We start from the raw sequence: 24,339 nt of genomic DNA on the forward strand, positions 1-24,339 counted from the left end.
GAAACGTTTCTATCACAGATTAGGACCTTGTTGAAAAACTACCAAGGTCTCCCAGAATATAGCAGCAGAGACTCTCCAGGACAGAAAGTACAATGAGGATGGAATACAGAATGAGATTAGATGTTAAGAGGATAAATTCTACTTTGCCTTAAGAAAAGAGTATTGCTCTCTAAGCAGGCCTTGTGTACTGGGGAAGGTCATGACCCACAGTCTGCATTCGGGTTGGAAGTGGTGGTAATAGCAACCAAACAATGGCACAGAGCGCCCTCACAGCCACTCCCTGGGGTTGCCCAGGCTGGAAGAGAAGAGAGTTGTGTGAGAATCAGCTGTACCCACTACGGGTCCTTAATGAACTCAGGAGAGCACCCATCAAAGAGAACATTAGCACCTGAGTGGGGAGGAAACACTCCTGCTGTGGAACTTTGATTTCTTTAGGAGGTGGAGGCTGGTTCCATGAGAGAGCCCAACGCAGAACCGTGATGGGCTAATGGGATGAGCTGGGAAGCAGAGGACCTTGGGGATGAGTGAGCAGAGATTGTAAGAACCCAGAGATTCGTCAGGGGGAGAAAAGCAAGAAGCAGCAGTTACTTTTTCTCTGTGCTGGCCCAGCAGCACCAGGGTTCCGGCAGTTACCTGAGGTTTCTTCACCTTAATGATCCAGGTGGGCGGGACAATAACAGCAGCGTGAGCCCCCAGGGAGCAGGGTTCCTCAATCTGGTGCAGCATGAAGCAGGTCACCTTATTGTGAAACTAAAGGGAAAAACAGGCCAGTAAACAATTCTGTGCAAAGGACGATGCTGCCACAAGAAGGAATAAGTGCATGTATACATACACACACACACACACACACACACACACACACACACACACACACACTCTCTCTCTCTCTCTCTCTCTCTCTCTCTCTCTGAGGTCACACGCTCTCGTCACTGCCCAACCACCCCAAGAACTTAGAGACCAGATTTCAAATTCATTCCACTTTACAAACTGATAACGATTGATAACAAGAAATCCATCTTACAGGACAAGCCGGCTAAAATTTGATAAGCTTTTAATAGGATATTTACATAAAGATGTTAGAGACTTGGAGGGGTCTACGAAGGCTAACTTTGCACATAATTTTGTTTCACTTGGCTGGCGCTGGTGACAGACTTGGTTGATCTGGGACGATGTCCAGAAGGAAACGAAGGCAAGCAGAAAGGCAATGCCGACCATCTGCCTCTCCTTTTTCTATCCATAGATGTAAATCCTTCCCAGGTCGTCCTTCCAGTGTAGGGGACCCAGGAAAGAAGATGTCTCTTCTAGAGAGCTGTTAATCCGAGAGGGAACAAAAAGACTGCTTCTGCTAGGTTTGTCTAGGACCACTGAAAAAATAATGGTCCTGTCATACTTGGCAAGTCTAAAGTGCTTTTGGTTTTTGAAAGGAAGTAAAAGTAGACTAATGATCATAATGATACAGCAGTTCTAGGGGCTTAAGTTTATACCCCAATGGACTGAGTAACCTTAGGCCAATCACGTTTTTTTTTTTTTTAGATGTTGAGGGTAGGAGTTTATCTTTATTATTTTATTTATTTTCGCTGCGTTGCGTCTTCGTTTCTGTGCGAGGGCTTTCTCTAGTTGTGGCAAGCGGGGGCCACTCTTCATCGCGGTGCGCGGGCCTCTCACTATCGTGGCCTCTCTTGTTGCGGAGCACAGGCTCCAGACGCGCAGGCTCAGTAGTTGTGGCTCACGGGCCCAGTCGCTCCGCGGCATGTGGGATCTTCCCAGACCAGGGCTCGAACCCGTGTTCCCTGCATTAGCAGGCAGATTCTCAACCACTGCGCCACCAGGGAAGCCCAGGCCAATCACATTTTCAATCATCTTTTTTGGTGACTGTGAAGTGACAATGAGTGGTAACATTTGTTTTCTAATGAACATAAAATCCCCATTAAATTAACATTAGCTTCTACTTGGATTATACTTAACTATGACCACATAATTTGTCATCTTAACTGAAACAATTTTAAGAATGAAAGGGAGCGCTGGTAATAATTATGCTGGAACAGCAGACATAAATTAGGGCTGTTACAGGAAAACTGGCAAATATAGCCACCCCAATTATGTCACATCAAGGAAATTGTCTTTATCGCTGAATATCTTCAAGATCTGACATTATCCATGGCAAATTACTAAATTAATTAAGCGTGAAATACTAATTAATAAGATAATAAATAATTCCCCCTACCACCAGTTACTTGTGATCTGCAAACAATTTGCTATACCAGAGAAATGTCATTTGAATTCCTTCTTTAGAAAGTGATTTTCTTTTAGCAATTCAAATAAACCCCCAAATGAATGGCCATTGCATTTCTAAAATGGTAGGGATCTCAGAGACTGCCTACTCCAATTCTCTCAATTTATACCCGAGTAATCTCTAATCTAGAGAGACTAAGAGGTATGTCCAAAACTGCAGGACTTCTAAGTGGTAGAGTCAGGACCTGAATCCATGAAACCCAGCTCCCAAACCCAGTTTTATTTTCTGCTGCAGGAAGCGCCCATAGAAGGCACTTAATTGTTTGACATCAGATATCCTAGAAGGAATTATCTGTAGTGTTAAAATACACCACCACTGTAATCTGTCTTAAAATGTTCTGTGTTTTCAGTCCTTGAAAAATCACGTTGTAAACCTGGGAAACTCAAAGCTATCAGGACTTGGAACTGACCAAAACTCTGCCACAGGGGTCAAGCGAAAGTTGTTTTTTAGTGATTCAACTGGACTACAGATTAATAAAAAGAGAGCACATGTGTTCACTGTCAAGTGGGACTGAGTTCCCAAATTAAATAACCCTGGATCAACCACCTAACCACAACCTGGCAGCTACGGGGGCACGAGCGGGCACATCCTATCTGAGGCCAGCTTGATGCCATTTGGCAAGTAACGTCTCACCAGATCAGGGAAACCAACAGCACAGAGTTGGGGACCCCTGGGCTCTAAATCTGCTTCTTCCTGTCCAGGTGGAGACATTGCTTTGATGGCATAGTCTCATTCAAGGACTAGGATGGCCTTACGTTTGTGAACATGTTCTTGAACAGAAGCACAAAGATTATTCGTGTAACAATTAACCGAAAGGAGATGGAAATGCCAAGAATAAAAAATGTGCCAGGAGGGTGACACACAGAAAGCACTGAGCTTTCCAGACCAAGGCGTCCCTACCTAGTGACAGCAGATCCTCCTGACAGGTGCGGGCCTAGGGAAATTATGCCAGAGAGATTATTAGGTTGAACCTGATGGAACCGCCAAAATTCAAAAGTTTTTGACCCACAAAAATGTCAGTTTCATGTGTTTCAACTAAATGCATCTTCTGCTCCTGCCCTATGGCTCTGTTTGGCAGGTAAAGCTGTTGTGTGTCGAGTCCTGATGTTTTCCTTCCAACCCTTACCCTCGCTAAAACAGCACAGCCCTTTCTTTTCAGGTTGGCTGTGCAGTGAGGGGACAATGTATCGCAATTATACAGTCATTCAAAAAACAAAAAAAAAAAACCCCAAAAAACAGGTGAATTGAGAGATTAGAGCAGGGGTCCAGACTTTTTCTATAAAATGACTGGATAGTAAATATTTTAGTCTTACAGGGTCATACTGTTTCTGCTCCAACTACTCAGCTCTGCTGCTGTAGCATGAAAGTAGCCAGAGATGATACATAAAGGATGGGCATGGCTGTGTTCCAATGAAACCTTATTTATAGAAACAGGCAGCCGTCAGATTTTGTCTACAGGCCATAGTTTGCCAACTTATGAGTTACAGTATACATTGTCTAGTTAAAGAAAAAAACAGGTCCATAGGCAAACAAAAAAATGAACCATCTAGCTGGGACAGAGCTGTTAAAAAATGAACAAAAGATAGATAAGAGAGGAAGAGTAAATAGGGAAATTACCACTGGATCCTGATCAGTATATATGTTCCAATGTAAGAAAGACTTACATTTCAATGAGCATACAGCCAACTATAACAACATCGAAACCTAAAGAAGGATACAAGACCACTCTTATCCTAACATAGCCCCATTATAAAAAAAAAGTTGCCCACATCCAAAACAGAAGAACCAAGATGCCTGAATTTCTGTGTCAGAGGGATTATCTAAGGTTGCAATCTCCCACTATAGGAGTCATTGACAATCTAAGGTAGTGGGGAAAATGTGGCGTAAGAGTGAAAAGCCCTCGATTCTAAACCCAGGGATAGAACCAGGAGAGGATTTTCCAATCTGTGATCCCAGGCTTCAATGTATAAAGGGGTTAATTTATAGTTTCTTCCAGCTCATTTATGCTATAGTTCTATAGTTTTGATCTGTCTTTCTTCCTCCACAGATCCTATGAGAGAAATAATACATAAATTAGGAGAACGTTCCACTTACAGACAGGAACTCCAGCAATGACATAAGTCGATTTTGATAAAACACGAGCCCACTTTATTTTATCCCCAAACTTACCGCCTGCTTGCACCAGGAACAGCTGATAGCCACAATCTCTTTACTGTGGAAGGAGAACTTTTGCTGGAAGCCCTGGGATGTCAGAATAAGAAACAGAGAATTAAAACCACTTCAAACACAGTATGCATCCGCCCTCCTGAAGTCCAACGAAGTAAGGCCAGGCTTAAGGTAACTGGGATGGCAAATGCCACACTCGGCACTGCGGCATCTCCAACTTCTACCACACAAGAGCTTCCTATCCCAGAATCCTCTGGAGTGTGACAGAGGAGGCACCAGCATTTCCTTAACACTACTCAAAGTCAGACACAGAAACGTTGTTCTTTTTCTCCCAAGTAAATGAGGTTCTGATACATTTTTATAGTAAGTAAAAGAAAGAGCCGCTTTTGGTTCACATGACTCTATAACAGTCATCCATCTCAGAGGTTCTATACAACCTGAACATGGAGAACCCACAAAGAGAAGTGAAGCATGAGAGAGGCAGGTGACCTAGAAGTGAGAGTCTGGGAGATGTCCCAGGGTAGAGGAGGAAATGCAAACTCTTTCATCATCCCCCGGGGATGTTGGACTCAAAACAAGCAGCTTTCAATGTCCATTTTTTGCCAGCAAGCAGCAATGAGATGAATGGAATAGCAAACACAATCCTCTTAATGAACAAACAGAATTACTTTTCCATCCAGGAAGGAAGAGATGCTTTTTGGCTGCTTCTGTCCCTGCCAGAGAGAAGTACGCAGTAACGCTCAAGGAATTTTTTTTAGCTTTCCCAAAGCTCATCCATTTCTATCTCCCTGTGAAATCTAAGCCAAACAAAATAATGCAGATCAATGACAAAAACATCCTAAAACAAGGCTTTTGTAAAGTAATCCAAAGAAAACAGAAAGATGTGACGGGCAGGAAAGTTTTTAAGGCATTGGCTGACTAAGTCTTGCTTAACGTATACAGATAACTTTAAGTTAAAAAAACCCAAAAACTCAATTTACACATTATTAAAAGAAGTCCCAACAGCATTTTTGCAGTCCCCATAATTCCCACCTATCTGCAGCATTTTATATACTAATGAGCATTTCCTCCTTTTGGGTCCTCTCGCCTCTCTTGGGTTTCCTAAAACACATTCCAGGTCTCCTTGTCCCTCTCCAATCTCCTGCATGTGGACATAAGACTGGAACCAGTGTCAATCCTCTGTGCTCTGCAATTCCTCCTTGAATCCTTCTCTTTTCTCCCCAGCCTCAACTCTCACTTCTAGAAACAGGACCTCTTCCTTAACACCGGACTCTCCTGGATTCTGAAAAGTTTCTCCATCAATATCCCTTTCTCAACAGCTTAAGTAATAATAGAATCTCTCAGGGAAGAGGAGTTCACAGAACAAGCATGAGTCTGCTCTCCTTACAAAGGCCTGCTTGGAACGTTGGTCCTTGGCCGGCATTCGGGAACTTGAGCTTCAGGAGGAGTTCCAAGGTTCCCAGAACAGTTAAGGGTGACTGACTGTGCCTGAACTGTTTGTACAAAGAGCCTGATGTATGCTGAACACCTGCTTTCCTTCTGGGAGTCTGGAGGTTGGGTATGTGCTAAGCAGGTTACGTGCTTATGTCACCTGCCCCCAATAAAACCTACTCACCGAGCTTCTGATGAAACTAGGAGACAATATTTCACACGTGTTGTCACAGCTCATGTTGGAAGAACTAAGCACACCCTCTGTAACCGTTAGAAGACTTTTGGAGCTTCCACTTGGTTTCCCCCGGACTCTACCCCACGGGCCTTTCCTTTGTTGACTGCGCTTCGTAGCCTTTTGTTATAATAAATCACAGCTGTGAGTAATATACAGCGTCCCATGAGTCCTCCTAGTGAATACTGAAACTGGGGCGGTCTTAAGGACACCAGACATACTCATCTCCCCACAAACAATGAGTCTTGCTATACCTCCTCTGTCAAGGAGAATACCATCCCCCCAGGAAAGGATGCACTTCTGTAAAACACACAGGGACTGAATTATTAGGACAGGTTGGTGTCCACAGGTTTACTGCTGTGGCAGCCAGCCACCACCTGCACAGCCCCTGGCATCAGTTATCACTGCCTGACAGAAATAGCTTCCAGGGAGGACACTGAGTCCAGTGGACCACAGGGTTAGGTAGAGAGGTCCCTTCAAAGATGAGGCACAAACTATTCAATGTGAAATGAAACGGCACTAAATAGGCAGGAATGATTTCACATCAGAGTCACTTGAAAAGTTCTTCCTCTTTGCTCAAGCCACTCTTGATGGACTGAGCAAACAAAAAGAGATGAATAAAACTTCTCTTCAGAGCTATAGCTATAGAGCTCTTTCTGCTGTGTACAGAAGCCAGCCAGCAGGCAAGAGCAAGCATGCTGAAGCTGGTGCAGGGCCTGAGCAGGGACTCCTGCAGACAACCCTGGCTGTGTGGTGGGATTCTCCCATCCTGGACCCCACGTCCAGCAGGCATCAAGCCCCGCTGAGTGGTCACGTCACACGTGGACGTCTGCTCCATCTGCTAACTTGTCTCTCCATCGATAGTCTGTTTCCCCCTGTGTTCTTCATTCTATCCTGGGCCATGACACCAGGGAAAATGCTGCTGTTGTTGTTGTTTTTAGTATCAGCCTCAATCTTAAATACTCAAATGACTACTTCTTACCCCGAGATTACAGAACAAACTATTCATACTGACATTCAGCGCCGTCCATAATCTTCTCAGCCAATTTTTCTACATCAATCTCCCACTCTCAGCCATTATAAATTCCTGTCTATAGTGAGATGGGATTAATAATATTCTACAACATGCTTTATTCTTTTATGTTTCCATTTTTTGCCCATTTTACCATTTTTTGCTGTTTTTTTAAATTCCCAACCCACCATTTAGAGTGCCTACCACTATTTCATACACAGCATCTGAATTTTACTTCCACTACAAAATCTAAAAAGAAAATTTCCAAGATCACCTCAATTCACTGTAACCTCTCCTCCTAACCCTACAGGCCTCACCACCTGTATCTCCCCTTGGCAACAATGAACAGCTGTTCTAAGTTGCTGGTTATTTTACGTGCACATGTGTTCTCTCGCCAATGGAATTACAAGCTCTTTGTGAGAAGTCCTTATAATATTTCTTAATAGATCTCTACAGCTTAGCATAGTTCTTTGAACATCACAGACATGGCATGAATATTTTCTAACTGAACAAGAACGTCAGTGCTACCACACTGTAACCCGACTACAAACTTCATGCTAATCCAGACTTTAAAAACCTAACCCAAACCACCTGAAAATACGCCCCCTCACTCTGCTCTCGTCCAACCGCTCTAAACACAGCAAACATGCTAGGCAAACCACTTAATCCTTTCCACTTTCTCCCTTCACCTGGGAATGGTAATAAAAATACAAACCTCTCCAACGCCTCTGAGTAGTTATAAGCATCAAATGAGGCAATGCATTTGAAAAGTTCTTTATAACACAGTACACGTAAGTGAAGGAGTCCGTTTATTGCTGGAACCTCTTCCAACCCCTTGCTGACAAAGTCCTCTAGTGTGCCACGTGTGATTAGTTAGCAATACTCTATTCAGTGGTACAGAGTGAGAGCATTAGCCCATCCCTCTATCGATTATCGGCCTTCTGACTTCAAGGAGAAATAGATACAGTTCAGCGTAGCCCTGACAGCCAGGCTGAAACTAGAAACAAACAACAAGGCCAGCCACAACTGGGGCACTGGGCGCTGTGCTTATGCAGAACTGTGATGGGTCCCTTGGAAATGAGCCTGGTCTAACCAGCTCTATGCTTTGTTTTGGATTCTCTAGTCTGGCAGTCACAGTGGCCATGGCTTCACGATTACTATCTAACATAAAGACATAAATAGATCCACACTGGAGCCTGCAGGCACCGAGTTCCTACAGACCACCTGCAATGGGGAGGTTTTGGCTGGGATCTCAGCACAGCGAAAAGAGCCAGATTCCTAATTACCCACTTTTAAATTCTGGCCCAAACCTGATACTATGGTACTGACAGATGCCCTAACTGAATTTCAGCGGACTCTGGCTTTTAAGGGCTGTTCTGGCTCTGTTGCCTCTTTCTCTTGTGCAATCTAGGGCATATACCAAGTAGCACTCAGTTTTACAGCCTTGACTGAAACCAGGTAAAAGCGCTTTACTTGAAACCAACTCTTTTATTGCTTACGTATTTAACTGAGGTTTGGGTGAGGGAATTTCCTGACTGTAGCCTGACTCCCTGTTTGATTTGATCCAATCCAAGAGTTGATACTGCTCTTGCCTCCAAAACTTTAACCATCACCAACAAAATAAACCTCTCTAGATCCACTTGCATATTCAAAGCTCACAAAATATTATGAAAGGCAAACCCAAGGGAATGATAAGACTAAATTAATATCTATCTTAACACAGAGAACTTCATTTTTGCTCAAATACTCCCTTTCATTTTTGAAAAATGTATATACTTTTACACATTGTATATTTAATACCTAAAATGTTCATCCCACATTTAATTAGATGCAAAGTTCATTATTTCTAGAAAAATTTAAAATAAAACTATTATAGCACTTTTGTAAACTTATCCAGTGGGATAAAAATACCACAGCAATTTGATACTCACAATGTAAAAGGAAATTTTTCCAATCGGAGCCCATCTCAAACTGGTTGTGCCGTTCCCATGCAACTGCTTTTAACCAGCGGAAGCTGACAACCAGTGATGACGTTTCAGGGTTTGACCAGCTGAAGCTGCTGAGTAGCTAAGACCTTTGAGTGACCTAGGTGCAGAGCCACGTCAATCAACCTAATTGAAAACTTTTTTCTAATGAATAGAAAACGACATTTGTTTGACCTTTGAGTGACCCACATGCAAACTCACACTGACCTAATTGAAAACTTTTTTCTGACTAATAAAAATTGGCACCTGTTTTAACCCATGATCTACAGACTTATGGACTAATTCTGTCCTATCCAGAGCTCAAACTTCAATCTTTAATTAGCAAAGTCACCATGAGCGGATCTCTTTCCTTGTACTTGCTAATTGTTGACTTTTTCCCGTCAACAAACTATTCAGCCCAGTTTTCCACAGATAGGTGTACCCTTGCCTGGCAGTGCGAATCACTGGATATTAGGCTAATTTTATAATATGCTTTTTCTTGGCTTTATCACAGTGTAAAAATTGTACCATTAATACTGCAGTTTATGCAAGATTAGGGTTCATTTACTCATAGAAAATCGAATTTACCTGAACTTCCTAAAACTTCCTATACTGATTTTACTGGTTTTAAGCTAAAATTTTTATAAACACTCAAGATTTTCAAAATGTAAACATACACTGAATTAAAATTGAATTAAAATAAACAACATCTTTATAAATTGAATTATGGTGACCAATTTTTTATAACTTCTGACAGTGCTGCAAATTATGTGAATGTACAGTTACATTATTAGAATTATCATTGAAAAATCTAAATTCTTGTCCATTGGGTTTAACTATAATATGCTTTATGGCATTAATTAAGGGCTCTGAAAGTTTATCGATGCCCTTTATTGTCCATAATATGCCTTCTGTCAAGGGTGATCACTGACTCACGCACATAGATTGACATTTTATTAGTCCTCAGTAGAGCCTCTGCGTCCTTCCATTCTAATGTTGGTAATTACGATTTATTAACCCCAGCCAGTCAGTCTTATTATCCTCAGATAGTTTCTGCTTTTTCCATTAATTTATCTGGCAGTCCCTGATACAAGCTATAGGTCATAAATTGAGTCTCCTGGGGAGAGCGGTGCTGGGAAAAGCAAAATTCAGGGCACAGGATTCTCAGCATAAGTTAACACTGTTACCACAGACTTGTCAGACTGTATGAAGAGCCTAAGACGTGATGTCCAGAACACTGTCATCAGAGGCAGATGACTTCATGGAAGTCAATGGCCTAACCTTGCAATTAATGTATAATTGAAATTAAGCCTATAACAATAGCCACTGGTTTACATTTCAATTTAAGTGTTAACTATTTTAACTGTGATGTTTATATTTCATATTTTTATCACCCTTCTGATTCTAGGATAAAAATGCTGTATTCAGATACTTATATCCAATATGGCCAAAAGTGCATACAAAACTTTAACTGTTGGGTTTATATCTTTGTCCTAGAATACCAGGGAAGTTCCTTACATGAAAATATCTACCTAATGACATAACCAGCTACAATTATAATAATGGTCTTCCATGAAAATTAATGTCCATCCCTGACTGCCCCGTAATTGAAAACCTTCCCAATAAAAAGTATAATTTTAACGCTGATAGTATTCACCAAGAAGGTTGTTTTTTGGAAAATTTGTTTTTAACAAAAAACTATTTTTTTAAAGTTGATGTTACCACAGTTACCAGCTACAAATCATTACAGATATTCAGAGAAGCCATATAATCTATAATCTTGCTGACAGTATGACATTCCAGGAAATGACTGGCTGTACTCTCCACTCTTAACTGAGGAAAATGCGCTTTCACTGGTAAAACTAATTACACTTTCTTTTTGTTCAAACTTAGACTGTTTTGCTATAACAGCCCCCAGACAACTGAGAAAAAGACTTAGAAAATTTGCCGAAATGACTCTGATTGTGTCCCTCCTGGCTTCATGAATTTATGTCAAAGGAATATCACCAGATAATGCATGCCTTAGAGAAAGAAAAGATTCTGCTACCTAGCAACAGTTTTGACTTCACTTGGGATTTTAATAGTCAACTGATGGGTTTTCCAGCTGTCCCTAATATAGCAACTCTAGCAGGCCTACTTCTGTGAGATTTTAATTTCTGCTTCTTCTATCACAGCAATTCTGGCATCCCTACTCCACTTAACATGAACTGTTTTTTTGGTGTTTTTTTGTTTGTTTGTTTCAAGTTTCAAATGACATCCTAGTGTTAGATCTACTCTTCCTGGTAGTATCTCAGATGACCTAATAATCTTTTCACACTAATGCACGCAGCCAGAAACGTGCAGAGGCCGCTCAGAGAGAAAAAGGACTGCATCTCAAAAGATCTAGCTGTGTGACCTAACCAATATGTACCAGCAGGAATGGGAAAGTGTGTATGGGACTGGGTCCTGAGAGTGCAGGACAAAGGGGGCAGGGCTTAAAGCTGGATAAAAGAGGGTTTCTCAATGTCAGAGCACTCATCTACAACAGAGAATTTAACACATTATCAGGAACCCCAGAAGATGGTGCTAACACTACGACAAACACTAATACCAGAATGGCGTTTGAAAACTTGAACAAAAAAACAGACCGTGTTAAGTGAAGTAGCAATGCCAGAATTGCTGTGATAGAAGAAGAAACAATCAAAATCTCACAGAAATGGGCAAGTTAGAGTTGCCGTGGCATGCCAGGGACAGCTGGAAAACCCATCAGTTGACTCTGTCCTGCAAGAGGGCCTAAAGGATATTCCACTTACCAAAACTATAAGAAATGTGCTGGTGAGAAGGGTGTCATCATCGTTGAGAAGCTCTCCTCTCTGTAGGTTAGGCCTGATGGTAGGAAATCCTACAGAGTGAGCACTCTTGATACCAATAAATATTACAAAGTTCCAAAATAATAAGGAACATGTGGCAGCACTTAACCATTAAAGCAAGGTGGGTGCAATTACTGCAAGACTGAAGTTCCTGCCATGGGGGCTTGACCAAATGGTTAATACAGCACAACCTTCCAGAGGCAAGATAGACCATCAGATAAAAGACGTATTAATCGATAAAATAAAAAGAAATCAAGAATGGAGGATCAAGAAATATGAGGGCAAATGCTCCAATAAAGGGTCATGATATTTTGCCCCATTTCTGGACTAAAGGAAGTTTTCAAAGATAGAACCCAAAGGGCAAGTTCCCAGGAGAATCCTGCAACATCATAGCAAGAGTCTATGGCAACATTTCCCCAGATTCTATCTAAAAGGATCTACTTGGTCCATTTACTTGCGTAGTTGTACAGTGGGGAGAAAGAAATGTCCAAATATTTTAAAGACTGTTGGGCAAGAGTCCAGGTCAACATGTATACCCAAGCACTGGTGTATGAAGCAGGATCATGGTCCCCTACTAGAGTAGGGATGTATGAGGTCCAGTTTAAAAAAAGGAGTCCTGGATCAGGGATGGTTTATAGAGAGTCTACTGTCTCCACAAACCCAGCAGGGTTATTTCCCCTGGTCCCTAATTTTATAACTGAACATGCTGGGAGTTTGGCAGAACTCCAATACGGGTTTCTTGCCCTGTTGCGTAAGTGCTGGCATAGTAAGAAAGCCCAAGTGAAACACTCAACCACCCTCCCAGTCATATCTAAATCAAAACCAATGTCACATTCTCAGAAGCAATAGGTATTAAATGATTAATTTTGTATGTTATGATAATGTTATTGTGTTTATTTTTAAAAATTATTATCTCTTTATGTGCCACCCTTAAAGACTAAAGGAGGCAGCGGTGGTGTTCCCCAAAATATCCCCATTTAATTCACCAGCTGGGCTCCTACAAAACCAGATATTATAGTGGAGAATAATGCTGGACTACCAAGATGCAACCCAGTATACTCTAAGTGTAGCTACTGTGTCAAATTTGGGATCTTTTGGCCTTGAGTATATGACCTATGGTCGTTGATTTAGCAAATGAATTCTTTTCCTTCCCTCACTGAAAGGAGAATCAAAAACCATGTCCATTCACTTGTTAGGGTTAACAGTGTACTTTTACAGCCTTGTGCCAGGGCTTTTAACTCTTCTGAATCTTATCCAAATATAGTGCAAAGTAACCTGAACCATATGAACATTCTGAAGAATACCACTTGGTCCACCATATCAAAGGTATCATATTAAGGTGGATGAGCAAGAAGTGGCAAGTATATTGGAGGTTTTGGTGAGACAGAAGGTGGGGAGATAAGCCCTATGAAGAATCAGAGGTCCCACACATCAATGAAGCTTCTAGGGTTTAGTGGGCCAGGGCATGCTAGAATATCCTGCCCAATCTAAAGGACAAATTATTGCATTTCACAATTTTAACCACTAAGAATGAAGCATGGTACTCTGTAGGTCTCTTTGAATTCTGAGGCAGTATATTCCACACTTAGGAATACTGCCTCAATCAGTTTATTGGATGATATTAAAAGCTGCCAGCTTGGAGTAGAGCACAGAACATGAAACAACTCTGCAGTGGGTCCAGTCTTCAGTGAAAGTAGGCCCTGTCACTTGCAGCAGGCTCCATGTTATTAGAGGCACTGGGTAGGAGAAAAGAGGCGCGATAGAGTTAATGACAAGCATCAATAGGAGAATTACAACATAGACTCTAGGATTCTGAAATGAGGTCGTGCCATCTGTAGGAGAGATTTGTATATCTTTCAAAAACAGCACCTGGTATGTTATTATGTTATGGTGGAGGAATACCTGAATCACCAGGTAGTCATGAGATGGGTTCTGTCAGATCCTTAAGTCATAAGGTTGTGTGGGCCCAGGTGCAATTCACTGTTACATTTAAATGAGAACATACGGGATCTGGCACCAGCAGTACCAAAGAACACAAGTAAGACACATGAGTAGGTAGCTCAGACTCCCCATATTATCCACTGTTATAATACTAGGCCTCTCATTCAACTCACACCTATGGAAATATGGGGATCCCTTATGACCATCTGAAAGAGAAGGAAAAAGCTATGATAGGTTCATGGAGGGGTCAACTTGGCACATGAGTCCAAGCCAAAAGTAGACTACTACTTCACTAAAGCCTACTCAGGAGTTGTCCTGAGGGACAGAAGTGAGAAGAAATCCTCCCAAGGGACATAACTTCAGGAAGAGCAGCTGGTCTCCCACTTTCTGTGAAAAGATAAGTAGCCTGATATAAGAATATATAATGACTTACAGATAGTGTTGAATGACTTGGCTAGTTGATCAGGGGCCTGGAAGGAAAGAGGAGATCAGGGGAAGAGGCACATGGATGAACATAAAGTGAAGATCACTGTACTGCACATTAATGCCCACCAGAAAGCATTCACGGTATAAGAACTAAAAACTTAGATATAACAACTCAGACTCCACATGTTGTCATGAGCTATCCATAGCACTATGGGCTCAGAAGTGGAGTAGCCGTGATGGCAGTGATGAATGCTATGGCTGGGTCCAGCAGTATGGGCTTCCACTACCACCACTGCTACTATCACTGCTGACTGTCTAGCCTGCCAGACAAAGATACCAAAGCTGAACACTTAATATGGCACCAACCCTGAAAGGGAACCACCAGATGCTTGGTGGCAAATTGACTACACTAAACTCCTTCCACTCTGGAAGTGGGAGCAAGTCACCTTGACCAGAATCAACACATATTGTAGGTATGGGTTTACGTTTTCCTTCTGCAGGGCCTCAGTCAGCACTACTAAGCAAGGGCTTACAGGGTGTTTGACCCACCAACACAGGATCTTATACAACACTTTCAGACCAAAGAATACATTTTTGTATTCTTGAAATGGAGGTTCAGGAGTGGGCATATGGCCATGAGATACATAAGTCATACCACACCCCACACCACCAAGAAGCTACAGGCCTGACAGAGAGATGGAAAGGTCTTTTGAAGATGTGACATGGGCTTCAGCTTTGAGATGGTATCCTATGAGCACCATCCTCTAGTCTCAGTATATTGACCAAACTCATGATCATTTAATGGGGCTGTGTTTCCATGGTAAAATACATGGGTGCAGAGACCAAGGAGTGAGAGGAGGAGGAGCCCTGCCTACTATCACTCCCAGTGGCCCACTTGGGGAATTTGTGCTTCCTTTCTCCACAACTTTGGGCTCTGAGAGTCTGAATACCAGATGGGGAATATCTCCACCATGGATAACAGGAGGACCTTAAACCTTAAACTACCACTGCACCAAGTTACTTTGGCATCTTTGTGTCAAGAGACTAGCAGGCACAGGAAGGCATCACCATCTTGATCCTGATCATTAGGTGGGGGAGAGTTATTTGACAATGGAGGCAGTAAGAAAATATCTGGCACCCAGATTATCCACTGGGGCATCCTTTCTAATTCTTTGAAAACTTTTGATGGTCAATAGACAAGTGCAACAGCCAAGACCAGGGGATCAGACTGCATAGGGTAAGGGTCTTGGTCACTCCACCAAGTAGGTCACTGCTAGAGACTGAATGCTTGTGTCCCCTCAAAATTCGTAGGTTGAAACCTAATCCCCAACGTGCTGGTATGTGGAGGTGGGGTCTTTAGAGGGTGATTAGGTCATGAGAGTGGAGCCCTCATGATGGTATTAGTGTCCTTATAAAATAGACTTTTATAGCTCCCTTGTCCCTTTTACCATGTGAGAACTCAGAGAGAAGATGGTCATCTATGAAAAAGAAGTAAGCTCTCACCAGAAATCGAATCTGCCAGCATCTCAACTTTGGACTCCTAGCCTCCAGACTGAGAAATAAGATTCTGTTGTTTTTAGGCTACCCAATCGAGGGTATTCTGTTACAACAGCCCAAACAGGTGATCACCTGGACAAGAAGAGTTAACTGAGCATGAGGTGACTACAGAAAGAGTGGTTGACGAAGGAGATGATGAACATCAGTTGCAGACTTAAGACCAGCTGCCAGAGACAGGGCTGTAGTGTATCCCACTAACCTTCCTCTTAAATGTTTCCCCAGGAAGTCAGCCCAACCAGAATCCCGGAGGAACTTTTCCGAACATGTATTTTATGAAGCAAGTGACTCTGAGAAGCACAAGGGACGGACTGTAGTAGATGCTGATGTTCCACCCAGAAAACTCTGCTGCGGGCCTGAGGCACTCAGCTCATTCTCCCAGTTGATAGGAGTGCTGGAGGCTGATGGCTTTCCAGGGAGTCACCTTTCCATCCTTAAGCATTGCCCTAAGCCTAAAAGAGTCACCTTGGCCAAGGACAGCCCACATCCAATGACTGGTCAAGGCAGGGCAACTCTGAGGGGCTTTTCCAGATCCTTATGGGATTGGCTGAGGCCTTTGTTGGAGCTGCACTGCAGTTCAACTCCTCCTTCTGCACAATCCTCGTGCCTTCTCTTGCGAAGTCTTTTCTGAAGAAAGAGCATTAGGGACCAGAGTGACTAGAGCATCACATTAGCTGTAACTACTAGGACACCGGCCATGTCAAAGACTAGGGAAGCAGTGGCAGTAGCAAAACATCTCTACAGGTGAGAACTGAGTGACTTAGCCACCTGGAGACCACAGCAAGGAACACTCTGCTTCCGAGCCCTCAGCCTCTATCTGCCCTTTTTACAAACCACTTTGAAGTATGAATGACATACAAAAAAGCTGCACATATTTAATGTGTACAACTTGATGAGTTTGGAAACAAGTATACACCTGTGAAACCATCATCACAATCTATGCCGTAAACATATCCATCACCTTCAAAAGTTTCCTCCTGCCCTCCTTGGTTACTATTATCTTTTGTGATAAGAACACTTAATATAATATCTACCCTCTTAGAAAAATTTCAAGTATTCAATATAGTATTGTTAACTACAAGCACTATGCTGTAGATCTCAAAGACTCATCCATCTTGCATAATTGAAACTTTGTACCCTTTGTACCTCTCCATTTCCCCTTCCCCAGGTGAATCGGGAAGACATTATGCCCAGTAAAATAAGCCAGACACAGGAAGACAAATACTACATCATGTATGGTATCACCTATATGAGGAATCTAACAGAGTCAAATGCATAGAAGCAGGGAATAGAATGGTAGTTGCACTTATCTCCTTCCTTGATACTCAGCCAAGGAGAGAAAGAAAAGCCAGGCTTCCAGCAGCTATGTGGGCACAGGCTCCATGGAGAGGCTAGATTTCTCTGGACTTGTTGTATTACCTACTTTACATTCTCAACAATCCTCCTGAGGCTAATGGCATCTGGACAAACATACAGACAGGCGAGTAACCAAACCTGCCTAACTAGTGAATGCATTCTCACCCTTAAACTTCCTTTCCTTGTTCCTAACTCTGCAGGGCCTCTTGAGAGCTGAACTCCAGGGCTCACACATTTTTAAACCAGTAAAGAATGGTGCTTCTTTACTGAAGGAAACATCCCCCAAAGCTCCAGGTCAGTACTTTCCATTATTTTTAGACTCTCTAATCCCTTTCACTATTCATCCATATCTCAACCACACCCCCATGGAATGTCTTAAATCATTTGTGTCATTTTTGCAATACAAAAATGCCATTAAGGATACTTCCTTTAGATGGGTATATTTCAATTATTGCACAAGTTCATTTTAAATTCATTTTTAACAATATTCATTACAATAAAGAGTAGTTCTGACATTTTCCCCTTTAATTAGTGCTACCTGCAATTTAATTTACTTTAATTATATATGAACGTACATATAATTTATAGATGAATAATTCATAATTATGTGACATGTTTGGTTAGGAAACTGGAAGACATCAGAAATGCAGACCAAAGTTAAACTATGTATTCTTGTGTTAAAAACTGCTTTCATGATTTGATGTTTGAAATTTAAAATTTTTAAGTTTTAAAAAATTAGCTCGTTTATTTTATAACTTTTACATATGTTTCCAAATGAAGAAATAAAAGATAAAATTTCAAGTTGTAATTGACAAGCATATTTCCACAACTGCCATACTGCTGGGTTTGGATGGTTCCTTTAAAAATAAAAGGTCAAATTAGCTATAATCATGACTATCTTTTTTCTTTGCATATTGATTTTTTTTAAGTACTACTAGGGATAACTCAGTGTTGAATAAATCTTGATTGAATGAATGCAATGTGTAGATGTGGTGAAGATCAGTAAAGAGGTATGTTTGCAGAATAAGTATGTAGCTTGCTTTTAACCATTGGCCAAGTATAGATTTACACTAAATATGGGCTGGATCAATCCCACTGTCCCTCTGGATCCACTCTCCATCTTTCTCTACCCTGTGTCCTGTTGTAAAAAGTTCACTTTTATGGATTGCCTCAACAATGTTCCTTGTGCTCTGGTTTCTATTGGGTTTGGCCACTGGAGACTGAAGGTGAGTGAAGTTGGGATATTTATTCCCCCAGCTGGTAGATCACCTCAGGCTGGCTAAGTCTCATGACTTAGTCTCATGACCCTTTTAGACTTGGCTTGACCACAGATCCCTGCTGTTACTAGCCTCGAGTTTTTCACTATCCCTTGTAGTTTCTTTTCTGCTCACACATTTTAAATATTCTCTTTATTAAACACTTATCAAATTACATAATTTGAGTGTGACAGCTCTCTTCTGCCTGGACCTTAACTCTTTCATAATGTAGGACTATGAACGAAAACAATGTAAAACTACATGATGGTCATAAACATGGCAGCCTGGTAGTCAGTGAATGTTAAAGCAACTGAGCGACTGAATCACGAGCCGTCTCATCTGATATTCATTATATGACACACACACTCAGCCAAACGCATATTCAAGGCTTGAGAGAAAATCAGTCTCTAATTAGTCTCAAATATTTACTGTTGATTCTAAAAAGTAGAAAATGAAACCACAAATACTCTTAACCACAAACACTCACTAATAACCCCAAAAGTTTTCAAACCACTGGTTTAAACATTTTTTTTTGCCAAGTAAAGTATTTTTTACCCCATCCCAATGGATAAATTATGGAATAATGTGTATAGAAGTCTGTGTGGAATGGTTTAGAAATCTCTGGATATGTAAGAATGTACAACCAACCGTACTGATGAAAACTATGCATAGCACCAAAGTCTGAAATGAATCTTCAATCCCTTAATCTGCAAATGGAAAGAGAGTCACTCACTAGTCTTCCTCTAATCCAGGGGAGAAGCCAGGCTCCAAAGAAGGGTTATTTATTATCCAGCAAGGAGACACAGGTTTAAGACCATCATATGCCACAATTGCTTGAGTCTCTGAGAATCCATAAGCAGCTGGATTATAAACACAGGACATGAATATAACAATTCAACATTATGGGAACTTTACGTGAAGAGCTGGGCTCACAGATTTCCCTGCGGAGAGCCGTGATGAGCAGCGAGCTGTGAGTGCTCTGAGATGCCTGCCTGGGGACACTGGGCAGGAAGAGAGACATGGTCACAGCAACTCAGAGTGCAGGGTGTCCAGTTCTTCCCCTTCGGTTGACCACGCCAACAGAAGACAAGCCAGAAAAGGGAGTGAAATGCGACGCTAGGGAATACTTGTCACAAGATATATAATGCTCATTGATTTTCTTTTAATAAAATTCCTCCAAATCTATTATGGCTTGAAAGTTGCTGAGGTGGTGCCAGCTACTAGGCTGTCCAGTGAAGATATTTTCTCCAAAGTGAAGAACCTGTTCATCCAGATCCTTCCTACTGTCCACATCTCTGACCTCAAAATTGGCCACGCCCACCTGTTTCTTCTCTCTTACGCATACACAGGCACACATTCTTATGGGAAAGTTGCAGACAGTCTACAATCCACTAAGTAAGAGAAGATCCAGAAGCCCTAGGGCAACAGCAGACAGGGAAGGAGTAGACGGAGCCAGCGAAGGAAGGTCATGTGAGGGTAGAGGGCTGACCTCCTTTTTCCCAGCCGTGTAAAATGGCTGGTAAGCAACTTTCAACTCCTCCTCTCTCCCTCCCTCCTCCTCTTCTTTTTACCTCCTCCCCCTTTTAACCTATTTTGCCTGTCCTCTTTCCAGGCTAGAAAGGAACCAGCTGAGAGTCACTGTGTTGAACTGGAGGAGATAATACCAGTTATAATGGAGGCCCATACCCTTGAGACTAAAGTGTGCCACCTTCCAAAGAAGAGCTTGGTAACCAATGGCTACAGCATATTTCCCTTTCAGGCACTGGGAAAACAGCAACATTAATCAAACTTTTTCCGTGTCTCGCTCGCCCTCAACACTACTCAGGCAGCCAAAACTTCCTTGCCTCCCTCTATTGTCAAAAATGCCATACTGGTCAGCTCACCCCAGTGCTTGACCCCAAAGAGTCATATGAATAAATAAACAAATTAGAAATGAATTGATGAGGAATATACTCTCCCAAATTATCCTGCTCTCTACCAAATCAAAACTTTGCTTTATTGAGACCAGCTTACGTCTATGTAAATTTTTAAAAAAAAATCTTTGTAGTAGGATTCACCACCAGTTTAACTTTCTCTGAGGATCCTTTCATTCCTAAAGTAGATCTTTGTACATTGAAAAAGCCATAATCCAACTCTGTTAGTGTCAATAACATGGAATCTACAGAGCATGAAGCTGTCAGATCCCCACCTCACTCTTCCAAGTGGCCCTGCACCCTGAGGGGCCTGTAGCCAGTCATACTTAGAGAGTAGACATAAGTCACCACATATGAGAAGGGCATCTCTTTCCAGGAATTGGATAATATCCCAAGAGAGCAACACATTTCTTGCTTCCATGTTGTCCTTCTACCCAGTTCTGCTCAACCATAACATATCAACACGAGTAGTATCGCTCATCAACCTACTGGTTTTCTGTTGGTGTTCAAAGAAGTATGATGGGCCAGCAGTCCTCAGGAGGGAGTTTTAACAAAATAGGAAGTATCCTTTTTTTAAACTATCCACAATGAAATTCACTGTAAAAGTCCATCCATCTCTCTTAAAACGTGCTAATTCCTTGTATGGAGACCACTGCTTCTTGAGTGAGTTCTAGAACAAATAAAACACCTCTTAAGGGAAGGGGACCTAGAGAAGGGAGGCCTTTGGGAAAGGAAGGGATGTCCTGAGCCCTGGGTCCGGGTGACTGGACTCATCTACCTTGGGTGCTTGCCAAGGCCTGAGGAGACTCCTGCGATGACCGTGGGGTGCGGGCCCCTTACCTTACCACACTGCTTACATTTTCCCTCCTGCCGACGCCTGTGTACCCAGTGATGACGCACAAAATTCTGTGGGAAAACAAAAGTAAATAAACATGTTTCAATTCCCAAACTCCAATGTTAGGTTTTTTTTTTAATGTTTTAAGAATAAAGATTTCCGCGAACAACCATCTAAGCCCATCTAAGCACAAAAACAAATATGTGTATGTGTGATTTGTTTAACAATAAACATGAACCCACTTGGGAAAATGAAGGCAAGTCTCCATCCTCAGTGACCTTTCGTATCTGTAGAAACCATTAATCATGCCCTCCCTCTGCGGCTTCCTGGTAACGAATGGCCATAATGAATTCCCGTTACTCTGTTTTCCGTCTCGTAAAACATTGTGCAGATTTGTGACCTTGAGCTGGGGTGCGGGGGCGGGGGAGGGTGGGTAACTGAGGCAGGTAAAAGAAATATCCTTAAAGAAATGAGAAGGTGAAGGAGAGAAGGACAAAGACCTCCAATTTTTTAAACAAATATGTATTTAATGCTTTATAAATGCCAGGCAGGCACTGTACTAAACATTTGAGTCAGAGAACTTAAAGAAATGAAATTCTCAGAAAGAAACAGATCTCCTGATTCGGGACTTACATGGTGACAGTTTTTCACTAGCGAAAGTGAAGGATGAGAAAAGCTGAAGGAAACTGATGACAGAGACAAGAGATGTGGGCATATCGTGAAATTCTGCAATGAGGTTGTATTTAAGCTGTCCTTGGATAACCTGAATGAGATCAGCTTCCAAGGTCTATTCTTGGCTTGAGCTGTAGGAAACATGGAAGGTCCTTTTCCTCCCAAATAGAAGCACCCGTCACCCCAGCTGTTGGGATACTTTACAAGAGAGAAGGTGGTCTTCAGGCCTAACGGTACAGGTAAACCCTAATGACTTCCATACAACTCATCTCTCTTAGGCCAACACACCTGAAATATTTGCTAATGTTTTCCTCCTGCCCTTTTCTGAGAAAACATACTTTACCTGAAATTAACATGCGTATTGTCAGGCCACAATCCATACTTTCCCTTTAAAATAGGCCCTTTATTTTTATAATTTTTAAAAAATTTTTTTTGCGGTATGCGGGCCTCTCACTGTTGTGGCCTCTCCCATCGCGGAGCACAGGCTCCGGACGTGCAGGCTCAGCGGCCATGGCTCACCGGCCCTTTACCATATATTCAGTTTTTCAACAAATACTTACCAAATGCCTACTATCCAGGCATTGTTCTAAGTACAGAGGGACACAGGAAACAGATCAGTGTCGAGAAAAAAAGATGTTATATCAAGGCATGAAATTCAGAGTGACAAAGATACCTCCAACAAGCATTAGCAATATCAATTCCAAAGTGCCGCCTCTATTTCTCTTCGTAACGTCAAATCAATTCAAATTAAAACTAAACAAAGATCCTGGAGGAATAATGGTCTTTTAACTATAATAAGATATAAAAAAGCATAACGGTCCCGCTAATTAGTCTAGTTTTTATCTTGCTTTTCGCACTGTGGCAGTTTAATGAAACAAGGACACAATTCTTACATTGTTCTCAGAAAGAAGCTAATAATAATAGTTAACATTTCTTGACTACTAACACTGTCAGGCACTTTTTAAAATGCCTTACATGTAATAATAATTTAATTTTCATGAGAATTTTCATGAGTATAGGTGCTGTTTAGTTGAAAAGAACTAGTAAAACCCCAAGTTGGTAAAATATTGAAGTATTTCTATATTGGTTGATAAATTGCAGTTTAGTGACCCTACCATCCCCCTGGCTCCTCCCTGGATGTCATACACCGCCCCCCCGCCCCCCAACACTGGAGCCCACTCCTACCTCCTCATTATTAAGCAACTAGAGTGTTAATTTCGGGCATAACAGGTCTCCAAGATTCTGGAGCTCTTTTCTGAAAATGAATCATGTTACTGGGGCGATGCCATGGGGTTCTCCCACAAACTCAGAAGACTGGGCTGTGCCCCACTGATGGTAGTTGTTTGTCCAAGCTTAAATATCAATATAAACAATTGTGGGGGCCTATGGCTGCAAGTCCAGAAACCTGCTCAGTTATCAGCGTCCATACCTTCAGGTCAGTGAAAAAACTCTACTGGGGATGATGATATTGGACCCTCCATCTCTCTAGTTCACAGATGAAGTGGACCACTCCAGCTTTGCACCCACTCAAGTGAGAAGCACTTTTAGCCCACTGCCTGTTTAAGAATAAGGGCTGGGGAGGCCTGGGGTCAACTGCTAGTTGTACTCTATCACAGTTAACATCATGGTAGGGCATGTTATCAGCGGGCTTGACTTGAATTATCATTATCGTCCTCATTTTACAGATGACAAAACTAAGTTACAGAGTGGCGACTTCAAATGTCAGGGACAGAGCAAGGATTCAGACCCAGGCAGGCTGGCAGCACTGTGTTGCTGCGCCTCTCCTCTGCTCTGTAAGATCAGGTTCAAGCTCCTTCAATAAATGATTTCAATGACAGTCAGTAGTGGAAATATTGAATACATAAAAATGTCAGGCAGGATTATGAGAGATAGAAAAATTTACTATAATTGCTGTTAGTTTAGCAGAAGCTGAGGGAGAATGAACAGTATCATTGATGTTAAGAGAAATTCTCTGCTTACTGAGATTATAAATCACCTAATGACTCTCAATTTAAGAATTTACGGAGGGAAACATTGGAAGAATTTGATCAATTACCTATGAGAAATCACGGCTGACTCATGGAATTATTCAGCTAGTGACAGCTCTAATCAAAAGACTAAACCAGCAGTTTCCACAAATCAACAATTCTTTAGAAATTATAAGACTGACAATGAATCATTTCTGCTGCAACATACATCGTTTGGTAAGCAGGTTTATAATACCATGTAGTTTAGTTTATTTAAGGAATAAAAGAGAACATTTAAAAATTTTTATTTAAATATTTGACTCTGCAAGTTGTTAACTATTTTTAATACCATCCTTCCTAGGAAATAGGTAGGAAATTAAGGCCCAGATAAAATAACTCAAACAAAAGCACTACTATAGAAACTGAGTAATTGTCTCTAATCTATGGCCCTGATTTGAGATGTCAAGTATCC

The 24,339-nt window shown here is 41.7% G+C and overlaps 1 protein-coding gene across 1 annotated transcript in view; it reads right to left on the bottom strand.

Moving 5' to 3' along the window:
- DGKI (diacylglycerol kinase iota) overlaps positions 1 to 24,339 on the bottom strand; it is a 456,496-nt gene that overhangs the window by 231,247 nt on the left and 200,910 nt on the right. The window contains exons 6-8 of the mRNA XM_073809968.1: positions 21,234 to 21,299; positions 4,463 to 4,534; positions 634 to 750 (exon numbers count right to left, since the gene is read on the bottom strand). Coding sequence (XP_073666069.1) covers positions 634 to 750; positions 4,463 to 4,534; positions 21,234 to 21,299 — 255 coding nt within the window. The remainder of the gene's footprint in view (positions 1 to 633; positions 751 to 4,462; positions 4,535 to 21,233; positions 21,300 to 24,339) is intronic.

Source organism: Tursiops truncatus, chromosome 9 (assembly GCF_011762595.2).
Source record: "Tursiops truncatus isolate mTurTru1 chromosome 9, mTurTru1.mat.Y, whole genome shotgun sequence".
Taxonomy (NCBI): domain Eukaryota; kingdom Metazoa; phylum Chordata; class Mammalia; order Artiodactyla; family Delphinidae; genus Tursiops; species Tursiops truncatus.